Source organism: Phocoena phocoena, chromosome 4, assembly GCF_963924675.1.
Source record: "Phocoena phocoena chromosome 4, mPhoPho1.1, whole genome shotgun sequence".
NCBI lineage: Eukaryota > Metazoa > Chordata > Mammalia > Artiodactyla > Phocoenidae > Phocoena > Phocoena phocoena.
In genome coordinates, this window is record NC_089222.1 from 75,094,572 (window position 1) to 75,106,780 (window position 12,209).

General features: G+C 42.2%; 1 protein-coding gene across 2 annotated transcripts in view; it reads left to right on the forward strand.

Moving 5' to 3' along the window:
- The first annotated feature begins 3,900 nt into the window (after positions 1-3,900).
- Positions 3,901-12,209, forward strand: part of SNX4 (sorting nexin 4) — a 62,289-nt gene continuing 53,980 nt past the window's right edge. The window contains exon 1 of one of the 2 annotated variants that reach the window (XM_065876321.1): positions 3,901-4,040. Coding sequence is in view for 1 of the 2 variants with exons in the window: in XM_065876320.1 (XP_065732392.1) it covers positions 3,947-4,087 (141 nt within the window). In the remaining variant the exon portion in view is untranslated. Of the gene's footprint in view, positions 4,088-12,209 lie in introns of both variants that reach the window. The other variant, XM_065876320.1, reaches the window with a different exon arrangement.

A 12,209-nucleotide genomic window follows, 5' to 3' on the forward strand; every position in this document is an offset into this window, starting at 1 on the left:
GCAGGATCTAGTTCCCTGACCAGGGATCGAACCTGGTCCCCCTGCATTGGGAGCGAGGAGTCCCAACCACTGGGCCATGAGGGAAGTCCCACAAATGTCAATTTTTAAGAAATATATTATTTTGTAATAGAGCAGAGATAATTCCTCAGGTACTATCAGAGCTTAAATGAAATTTTCTGTAAATCTTCCAATGCCTGTTTAGCCTAAGGAAATAACTGGTTGGGTACTCAAAGATGTTATATAAAAGGATGGTCACTGCAGTGTTGTTTGTAAAAGTCAAGCTTAGAATCAAATTATAACTATTGAGGATTATAAGATAAAATAAGTTATAGTAATTTTTTACAATACAAAATTTTTTACAATTTTTTACAAAAGTGTAACCTTTAAGAAGATTCTGTAGAAATATATTTAATTGCATGGAAAGGTGTTCTTACTGTACTAAGTGAATAAAATAAATTATAAATTAGCATTGTAGTGTGGTTCCATTTTTATTATATATGTGCATGATATTTGAATGGATATATGTTAAATGTGAAGTGTTTATCTCTGGGTGTGGGAGCATGGATAGATTTTATTTTTATGCATAACTATCTTCTAATTTTCCCACAATGAACATGTATTATATGTATATGAGATAAGGGAAAATGAACATGGAATCCTTTTTATCCTTATTTTAGACCCTTCAACACCCTTTTGATTTTTCAAATTTGGTTTCTTCAAGGCCATTCTTAAGAAGATGCAGGAACAAAGTTATATCTAGGTGAATGACTTAAAATGGATATCAAAGGCAGTCTTTTTTTAAAAATATCTTGTTAGATATTGTTTTGTTTTGTTTTGTTTTTTGCGGTACGCAGGCCTCTCACCGTTGTGGCCTCTCCTGTTGCAGAGCACAGGCTCCGGACGCGCAGGCTCAGCGGCCATGGCTCACGGGCCCAGCCGCTCTGCAGCATGTGGGATCTTCCCGGACCAGGACACGAACCCATGTTCCCTGCATCAGCCGGCGGACTCTCAACCACTGCGCCACCAGGGAAGCCCTGTATTTTTTTTTTTTTTTAACTTATTTATTTATTTATTTTTGGCTGTGTTGGCTCTTTGTTGCTGCATGCGGGCTTTCTCTAGTTGTGGCGAGCAGGGGCTATTCGTTGTGGTGCATGGGCTTCTCATTGAAGTGGCTTCTCTTGTTGCAGAGCATGGGCTCTAGGCACGCAGCCTTCAGTAGTTGTGGCTCGAGGGCTCTAGGGTGCAGGCTCAGCAGTTGTGGCACATGGGCTTAGTTGCTCTGCGGCATGTGGGATCTTCCCGGACCAGGGCTTGAACCCGTGTCCCCTGCATTGGCAGGCGGATTCTTAACCACTGCGCCACCAGGGAAGCCTCTCAAAGGCAGTCTTGAATTTTTTTTTTTCACACCAAAAAAGAGGTGTGAATGAAGGGGAAACAGATGTTCCTACTCTGTTTTAGTATTATTGTTCGTTTGGTTTTTTTTAGAAACCACAGATAGCACTGTGGCCTCCCCTCAGGTGATTGCTTTGTAAAGTCCCGAGTCCCCTTCCTTGTTCCAGTTGTTTAAAACAAGACAACAGGCCCCAAATGGAGTCACTTATGCTAACCACACATCACCAAACCGGGACTTAATATTTAACTTAATTATAGTTTCAGCTCTCCCCGAAATGGAATCTTAAACCAGTCAACCAGGAACTACTTGGTCAGCACTAGTGAGGTAATCTGTTCGTTAGAGCCCTGCCGTCCCCTAAAGGAAAGTGTCCTTGCCACAGCCAATACATTTTTTGCTAGTATAACTTCCTTGCCCCCATTCCCTCCTATAAAAGTTTTTCATTTTTTACAGCTCATTGGAATGCCTTTCTATCTGCAACATGGGATGCTGCCTGCTCCATGAATTGTTGAATAAAGCCAACAAGATCGTCAAAGTTTACTCAGTTGAATATTGTTTTCTAACACTACTCACTGCAGAGTGAGATGCTCAAGTCACCAGCACAGAGCACTTATCCCAATGGCTCTAGGACTTAGTTTCCTGGGTATCTCAAAACTGGGAAAAGGGCACAGGATAACAGATACATATCTGTCCCCGGAAAGAAGATATCTATTTCTCCTATAATAAATTAATAAAATAGTCTTCTGATTTAAAAATGGTTCCTGGGAATTCCCTGGTTGTCCAGTGGTTAGGATGCTGTACTCTCACTGCCGAGGACCCGGGTTCAATCCCTGGTGGGGGAACTAAAAAAAAAAAAAAAAAATTCCTGAGAATTTGCCTAGCACGGATATTCCCTGAAAAACTGATTGAATGCCTTTAAACATTTATTGAGTAAATGTCCTAGGTTTGGTAAGAAAAAAATAATAAAATAGGGTCCTTTCCTTAAAGGAGTCTGAAGCCTAGTTGGGGCAGACCGACATATAAGTAAATAACTGTAAAAAAAAAATATGAGAAAGGTCATAACCGATTTTTTTTTTTTTTTTTTTTTAGCGATACACGGGCCTCTCACTGTCGTGGCCTCTCCCGTTGCGGAGCACAGGCTCCGGACGCGCAGGCTCTGTGGCCATGGCTCACGGGCCCGGCCGCTCCACGGCATGTGGGATCTTCCCAGACCGGGGCACAAACCTGTGTCCCCTGCATCGGCAGGCGGACTCTCAACCACTGCGCCACCAGGGAAGCCCCATAACCGATTTTTGAACAAAGTGATAATAGCACTTGGACATGATAACTTGAGGTTTTAGGGATGAATGGGAAAAATCGCTACCAAGCCAGAGGAAGTATCAGGAGGAGGAGAAAATTGTGTGTCACAGCTTTGAATAGCCAAGTTATTTGGGCAGAAAGATCAGTTTCTCTCCTTGAAAAATTGATGACCAGACTTTGTGTACAGGGTACTTCAAGGTACCACAGTCTGGTACACCCAGTGAGTGCTTCCCATCAGGGTACCATAGTGAATGCTTGTCTAGGAAGCAGGTTCGAAAATTCAACTGAGGTGTTTGTAGAAAATTATCAGATATCTCCAGGGCTGCAAGAAACACTTAAGATAGAACTCAAGTATGGCTTCAGCCAAGTGCTTAACTTTTCTCAAACACTTAAAAGCGTTACCTTTTGCTAATTGTGTTACTCAACCTGCTGACAATTTATGCGGCTCGGATCTTTCCGGGTGTGTTGCGGGGGTAGGTGGAGCGAGGAATGGAAAAAATAATGGCAGGCAAGATAGAGGCCAAGAGGGAGACGTCAGATTGCAACCTTCAATTTCTTTTTTATTTATTTATTTATTTTTGGCTGCGTTGGGTCTTTTCTGCTGCCCGGGCTTTCTCTAGTTGCCACGATCAGGGGCTACTATCACACTCTTTGCGGTGTGCGGGCTTCTCATTGCAGTGGCTTCTCTTGTTGCCCAGCCCCGGCTCTAGGCGGGCGGGCTTCAGTAGTAGTGGCACAAGGTCTAAGTAGTTGTGGCTCACAGGCTCTAGAACGCAGGCTCAGTAGTTGTGGCTCACGGACTTAGTTGCTCGGACCAGGGCTCAAACCCGTGTCCCCTGCGCTGGCAGGCGGATTCTTAACCACTGTGCCACCAGGGAAGTCCCAACCTCCGATTTCTTTTGAGTTTCAATTTTTCTTTATGTGATCACCGACCTGAATGGTTCCAGTACCTACTCTGATCTTAACCTTCCTCTTGACTTTCTCTCTCTCAACCAGTTCTCCCGGATTCCTGGGTCTCCTGGCTTAGCAGCTGACCACTTCCCTTGTAGGTCCGCCCTTCTTTCCTAGCCCGATCCCCAATTTCAGCCCTCACCCAGGAGCCCTCTCTGCCTCAGCGGCAGCCGCGAGCGAGGCCAGGCCAGGTGGGGAGGCCGCATGCCCAGGGGGCGGGGCCTGGCAGCGGCCGCGGGTGGAGGGGCGGGCTCGGCTAGGCGAGGCGGCGCAAGCGCACTGTGTCCGCCGTGCCGAACCGCAGCTATGGAGCAGGCGGTTCCCGATCCCGAGCGGCGTTTGCAGCCTGCGACCCTAGAGCCGCTGGGCCACCCTGACGCTGGGCTGGAGTCTGCGGTCGGTGAGGAAGCGGAGGGGGCCCGGGACGAGGGCCCCGGGGACGGCACGGTGAGGAGAAGAGGCGGCAGAGGTCGCCCGGCCTGGGTCGGGGCCTAGCGGGCAAGGCTGGGCTGGTCTAGCCTGGCCGGGGCCGGTGGGCTCGGCCGAGAGGCCCCGCGGTGACTGGGAAGCGGGGTGGAAAAGTCGGGCCACGGGTGCAGAGTGGGGGTTCTGAGTAGGGGGCGAGCGCCGGGCGCTGCAGGACCACGGGAAGGGTGAAGGGGGCGCGGCGGAGGGCTTTCTGTGGGTGCGGCTCGGCGGGCGTGGAGATGGGGCCCGGGAAGCGCCAGGCTGGCGTAGGTGCGGTTTTCAGGGTCGGGGAGCCTGGGAGTTTGGACCTGAAGAGGAACGCAGATGTTTCTGGCATCTTGTAAGGGGTTGTGCGGAGAAGGCTTAACGGAGGCACCGTGGGCAGTGGCAGCGGTGTTTGAGAAGGGAGAGAATGGGGGACTTGCAGAACAAGTCTGGGGCATTAAGGGTGGTTGGCTTGGTGTCACCATCAGGAGATGGAGCAAAGTGTTAGAGTCATGAAAAAGTACAAGTGAAAAAGATTTAAAAGAAAACTCCTTGTTTGACTGTAATTTCTTCATTTGGGGTCGGTGCTGTATCTCCCAGTGGAGACATGTCATGGATATCCCATGTATCTGCTTTGAGAAGCTCCTTTGGTAATTAGTGATTTTCATTTGCTTGAGGAAAGGAGAAAATGCATCAGTTTATATTTGTAATTGCTTTCATTCCGAAGTGTTTTCATGCATAATGCAGGATGAGTAGACCAGGTTGAACTGAAGCGATTCAGAAACTCAGTGGAGTACTTCTCATCAGACCACCCTAATCAGAGTGTGCATTGCTCGTCCATTTTGCTTCTTTTTTTCTGAAACAGGTGTTAGTGCTAATGCAAAACTGCCCATCCTTATGGTCAATGGATAAAGAAAAGTTAAAGTTGTTTGCTGACTGAAGCTAGAAAGACCCTCCTAGCTAGGAACTTCAACATTGGAGTTGAACGTTTTGCCTACTTGGGGGAAATGTCGAGATATATAGGATAGCATGAAGACTTTTATGGGTGAATTTTAAGTTTTTCATTTAATTTCTTCCCAAATTCTAGAATTATTTGTGGAGAAGTCAGTATCTCATACGAAATGTGAGAAAAGTGTGTGTATTCTGTAGTGCATAAACTTGGCTCTTAAATGATTTGCTTTTTTAATGAAGATTCCCATCTGTGACTTAGTTTTTCTGTTCTCTTAAAAAGAAAAGAAGGGAGGGAGGGAGGGAGGGAGGAAGGAAGGAAGGAACTTTTATCGTGAAGTATACCATTAATGCAGAGAAGGGTCTCACAAAATAATTATCAGTTCCTTTGAAGCCTCCATATATTCTCCTGGGTTACATCCACTCCCTCCACCACAGAAGTAATCTATATTCTGAATTTTGTATTAACAATTCTCTAGCTTTTTAAAGACAATCTTATGGTAAGTGTCCCTAAACAATATGTTGTTTAGTTTTACTTGATTTTGAAATTTACCTAAGTGGACTAGTTTTACTATGATTTCCTTTCTTTGCTCTATAATGTTTTGGGGATTCATTGAAAATGTAGCTTAGTTCATTTATACTCATGGCTCTTTAGTATGCCATTTTATAGATATTCTATAGTTGATTTCTCTTTTCTTCTGTTTACAGACACTGGCGTTGTTACAAGATTCTTGCTATTTCTAAGTTACTACTACCATGAACTTCTTCCTGCATATTCTTGGCGCAAATGTCTCATATAAACTTCACAGTGGAATTGCTGGATTATAGGGTGGTAGCATAGGATATAGGGTAGTAGGTAGTGCCAAATTGTTTTTTAGAGTGAATATACCAATTTGTGTTCCCATTGGTAGTGCCTCATGCTCTCTGTCCTTATCAACACTTAATATTTTCAGACTTTAAATTATTTGCCAATCTTGTGGATATGTGTTAAAGCAATTTTAGATTGTTTCCAAAGGTAAGAGTCATATATTTTGTTAGCTACATCATGAGTTTAATTTTGATTATGACTCATGATGAACATTTTGGTAATTTTTTTGTGAAAGCCTTTGGATACTTAACTAATATGAAGTTGCAACTATAATATAAAATCCATTTATGTTTATTTAAAAGTGTTTATAAATATCTCATTAAAAAAAAACCTATGTGTTCAGTTTAAGATATTTGAAAATCCAAATATGCCATCGTACAGTAAAAGTTGTAGTTACGCAGTATTACCTGACTCTTCAGTAAACATGTGTTGCAGGAGACCATTCATTATTGCCCAAACTTAAGAGTTCCTCAAACAACTCTGTAATTTAGTAATTTATAGAGATATAAGCCATTTGGACAAATGTTTCAGAATCACCAGGAGTTTAAAAACACACATTCACATGCACTGTGTACGTTGTTCCCTCCTCCTAAAAGATTCCCCAGTCTCCTCCTTAGAAGGTCTGCTTGTCCCTCTTCCTATCCCCTCTTCTACTCCAGTCCATCCCCAGTTGAGAAGTATTGCAGTAACCACAGCCAGGCTGCTACTGTTACTGGTAGATAGGAATGTGGTCTGGGCAGACATGTAAGTTACATTTGTTGTTTGTGCTAGGCACAGTAAGGCTCTACTTTTCATTTAATTTTCAGAAATTAACCCCCAAAAGACATATAAAGATGAGGAAGCAGAGGCACAGAGAGAAGTGATTTGGCCAAAGTCACAAGCTAGTCAGTGGCATGGCTGGGATTTGAGACCAGGTCTGCCTGGCGTTGATATCAGTGCCTTGTTCATTAAGGCATGCAGCTTCATTCCAAAAAAAAAGTTAGAAATAGTCTTGTAAATTGTAAAATACTGTACTTAAAATTTTTTCCTTTAGTTAAGATTAAGTTGTTATGTTAAGAAGAAAAAGAGGTGTAAGCGATGTGTTGATTTATCAATCAGTTTTTCACCACGAAGATACCTATGCAGATAGTGGGCAGAGATGGCAAAAAGCCTCATCAGCCTTATTTTTGACTGCACATTTTGGTTGGAGAGGAAATTGTACCAGTTGCCCTACACCTAGGGGTAGTGGAAAGAAGCACTGTCTAAGGGTTGCAAATCTTTTCTGGTTTTAAACGTCACTAATTAAGATTCTTTAAATTCTGTTGTAAACTCTTTTTCTGTATTCTCTTATTTTTCTTTCTGTGAGTCTTCATCCTCTTCCTTTCCATTGTCTAATTAGAAGTCTCCTTTCTTTTCATACTTTTTCCTTATAAGGAAGAGTGTATTTTTTTTAAGTATTGTCAGTTTTATTTAAAGTAGTTTAGAATATGAAAAATGAGAGATGAATTCAGTCTCCAAGAGAGTAGTAATTAGTCCTGGCAGAAGAGAGAGGAAATAGCAAGGGAATGGATGTAAAAATACTTTTTTAGGCTGGAAGATTCCGTTGAGTTGGCAGTTAACAGTATTTGCTCAGAGAAGAACCACTGCCTAAGGGATGCATAATGATTTTTGTAGGGAGAGGGGTCTAGGCCTAGCAGTGCTGGTCACGGCTAAAACTGCTTGAGCAACCGATGCTTGAAAATGCCTATACACAATTAGCACCTTCACAGATTGGCAGCACAGAGCTGAGTGGAGGAGGCCAGAACTGTGGGGAAGGTTTGAGGCGTTTGTGGGTGAAGATAAGCGTTTGTGGGTGAAGATAACATGAAAAAGGAAAAGAAAATGTATAGGCATAGTTACAGAATTTATCAGTTTAGTAGCAGATAATTAAGTCATTCTCAAGAATGTTTTCCTCATTTTCTACCTTGGCAGCTCTCAGATTTTTTTGAAGGCGACTCACAGTACAAAATACATTTTTAGTCATAGTCAGTATACATATACTTGTATACATAAGCGTTGTTTCAGGAAACAATACTTAATCATTACTTCACGTAGTGCCCTCTTATATTTCTCTCTTCTTTTTCTTTTTTTAATTAATTAATTATTATTATTATTTTTGGCTGCATTGGGTCTTTGTTGCTGTGTGTGGGCTTTCTCGAGTTGCGGCGAGTGAGGGCTGCTCTTCGTTGCAGTGCAGTGGCTTCTCTTGTTGCGGAGCATGGGCTCTAGGCACGCGGGCTTCAGTAGTTGTGGCGCATGGGCTCAGTAGTTGTGGCTTGCGTGCTCTAGAGCTCAGGCTCAGTAGTTGTGGCACATGGGCTTAGTTGCTCTGCGGCATGTGGGATCTTCCCGGACCAGGGCTCGAACCTGTGTCTCTTGCATTGGCAGGCGGATTCTCAACCACTGCGCCACCAGGGAAGTCCCTTCAGTTTGGGTTTGCCTGATGTTTTCTCATGATTAAATTCAGGTTATGCTGCTTTGGCAGAAATTGCCACTAAAGTGATGCTGTGTTCTTCTAATTGCTTCTTACCAGTCTGCACACGATTAGATTTGGTCACTTTTTCTGCCAGTCTTCTCCAATATAAAGTTACTCTTTTTCCCTTTGTAATTAATTTTTTGTGGACATAATTTTTTTTCTTCCAGTTTTATTGAGATATAATTGGCATACAGCACTATATATGTTTAAGGCATACAGCATAATGATTTGACTTGCAGTATTCATGAAATGAACATCGATCAGCTCATATAGATAGAAAATTTAATAAATAGAAAAGAATTTTTTTTTTCTTGTGATGAGAACTCAAAGGATTTACTCTCTTAACGACTCTCATAGGGGCTTCTCTGGTGGCGCGGTGGTTAAGGATCTGCCTGCCAATGCAAGGGACCCGGGTTTGAGCCCTGGTCTGGGAAGATCCCACATGCCGCAGAGCAACTAAGCCCGTGAGCCACAACTACTGAGCCCACCCGCCACAACTACTGAAGCCCATGCACTCTAGGGGCCCACATGCCGCAACTACTGAGCCTGCATGCTGCAATTACGGAAGCCAGTGTGCTTAGAGGCTGTGCTCCGCAACAAGAGAAGCCGCTGCTTGCAGCAACTAGAGAAAGCCCACGAGCAGCAAGGAAGACCCAGCGCAACCAAAAAGAGAAAAGAAAACAACCCTCATAAATAACATACAGCAGTGTTAATTATATTTATCATGTTGTATATTCCATCTGTAGTACTTATTTATCTTATAACTGGAAGTTTGTACCTTTTGACTGCTTTCATCCAGTTCTTTTTCCCCCCATACCTCGCCTCTGGTACCACAAATCTGATCTCTTTTTGTGGGGACATACTTTGAAACTATGAAAATATCTTGTTCCTCATCAAAATTTCTCTTTATTTGTCTGTTTCATTATGGACTCATGGATTTTATTTTATTTTTTAAACTTTATTAAGGTATAGTTTATATACCGTAAAATTCAGCCATTATAAGTATATAAATTCAGTAATTTTTAGTAAATTTGCAGAGTTGCACAACCATCACTGCAACCTAGTTTTAGAACATTTCTGTCATTCCCCCAAATTCCTTCATTCCCCTTTGTAGTTAATCCCCCTTCCCACCCTTAGCCCGAGGCAACCACTGTCTGCTTTCTTTATTAATTTGTCTTTTGGGTATTTCATATAAATGGAATCATACACTGTTGTCTTTTGAGTCTGCCTTCTTATAATGTTTTTGAGGTTCATCCATATTATAGCATGTATTAGTCATTTCTTTTTGTTACTGAATAATATTCGATTGTATAGATACATCACATTTTGTGTATTCACCATTTGATGGAAGTGGGGTTATTTTCAGTTTTTAGCTATTATGAATATTACTGCTATGATGAATATTTATTCCTGTGCAAGTCTTTGTGGGGATATATGTTTACAGTTCTCTTGAGTTAGACTTGTAGGAGCGTAATTGCTGGGTTATATGGTAAGTTTATGTTTACTTTTTAAGAAACTGCCACTGTTTTCCAAAGTGGCTGTACCATTTAGCACTACCACCAGCAATTATGAGGCTCACATTTCTCCACATCCTTGCCAGCACTTGGCATTGTCTATCTTTCTGATTTTGGCCATTCTAGTGGGTGTGAAGTGGTTTTAATTTGCATTTTTCTAATGACTCCTGGTGTTGAGCATCTTCTCATGTGCTTATTGCCATTTGTATGTCTTCTCTGGTGAAATTTTATTCAGATCTTTTGCTTATTTTACAATTGGGTGGTTTTCCTTTTTACTGAGTTGTATATACGTGTTGTTCAGGTATTCTGGATACAAGTTTTTTCTTTTTTTAATCAGTTAATGAGATTCTTTCCCCCCCTAGGCTGTGGCTTTTTTCTTTTTCTTAATGGTGTCTTTACAAGAGCAAAAATTTTTAATTTTGACAAAGTCCAGTATATCAATTTTTTTTCTTTTATAGGTTGTTGTTTTGGTATTGTATCTGAGAACTCTTTGTTTATCCCAAGATCACGATGATTTTCTCCTTTGTTTTCTTCTAGAAATTTCAGTTTTAGGTTTTTTTTTTTGGCCATGCCGAGCAGCTTGCAGGATCTTAGTTCCCCGACCAGGGATTGAACCTGGGCCCTCGACAGCGAAAGTGCAGAGTCCTAACCACTGGACCACCAGGGAATTGCCCAGTTTTAGCTTTTATATCTGAGTATGTAAGCCATTTTGAGTTAATTTCTGTGTACTGTGTGAGTAAAGGGTCTACTTTTTTTTTTTTTTTGCCTGTGGCTATTCAGTTGTCCCTGCACTGTATGTTGAAAAGACTCTCCATTCGCTGTTGACTTGCCTTGGTGTGTTTATTAAAATCAGTTGATCTCAAATGTAAGGGTTTATTTCTGGATTCTCAGTTCTGCTGCATTGACCCATTGATCTCTATGTCTGTCCTGCCAATACCTCACTGTCTTGATTAGTTTAGCTTTTTAATAAATTTTGAATAGTGTAGGTCCTGCAACTTGTTATTTTTCAAAATTGTTTTGGCTATTCTAGGTCCTTTGTATTTCCTTATAAGTTTTAGGAACAGAGTATCAGCTTCTACAAAAAAAAACCCTGCTGGGGTAAAGTATTTTTAAAGGAACAATATGTTAGTATGTTTTATAATATTTCAAGCATGTCCTGTATACGTGATGCTTCTTTGTCATTTGGACTTTATTATTGTGAAATCTAGGACAAATCTGGTCTTTATTCTTTTATAGTGGTCTTGTTCTTTATTTTTCTGCCTTAATCTTCTTAGGATTTTTTTTAACATCTTTATTGGAGTATAATTGCTTTACAATGTTGTGTTAGTTTCTGCCGTATAACAGAGTAAATCAGCTATACGTATACATATATCCCCATATCCCCTCCCCCTTGCGTCTCCCTCCCACCCTCCCTATCCTTCCCCTCTAGGTGGTCACAAAGCACGAAGCTGATCTCCCTGTGCTATGCCGCTGCTTCCCACTAGCTAGCTATTTTACATTTGGTAGTGTGTATATGTCCATGCCACTCTCTCACTTCGTCCCAGCTTACCCTTCCCCCTCCCCATGTCCTCAAGTCGATTCTCTATGTCTGCGTCTTTATTCCTGTCCTGCCCCTAGGTTCGTCAGAACAAATTTTTTTTTTTAGATTCCATATATATGTTAGCATATGGAATTTGTTTTTCTCTTTCTGACTTATTTCACTCTGTATGACAGAATCTAGGTTCATCCACCTCACTACAAATAACTCAGTTTCGTTTCTTTTTATGGCTGAGTAATATTCCATTGTATATGTGTGCCACATCTTCTTTATCCATTCATCTGTCGATGGACACTTAGGTTGCTTCCATGTCCTGGCTATTGTAAATAAAGATGCAGTGAACATTCTGGTACATGACTCTTATTTAATTATGGTTTTCTCAGGGTATATGCCCAGTACTAGGATTGCTGGGTCGTGTGGTAGTTCTATTTTTAGTTTTTTTTTTTTTTGCAGTACGCGGGCCTCTCACTGCTGTGGTGATCTCTCCCATTGTGGAGCACAGGCTCCGGACGCGCAGGCTCAGTGGCCATGGCTCACGGGCCCAGCCACTCCGCGGCATGTGGGTTCTTCCCGGACGGGGGCATGAACCTGTGTCCCCTGCATCGGCAGGCGGACTCTCAACCACTGCGCCACCGGGCAAGCCCATATTTTTAGTTTTTTAAAGAAGCTTCATACTGTTCTCCATAGTGGCTGTATCAATTTACATTCCCACCAACAGTGCTAGAGGGTTCCCTTTTCTCCACACCCTCTCCAGC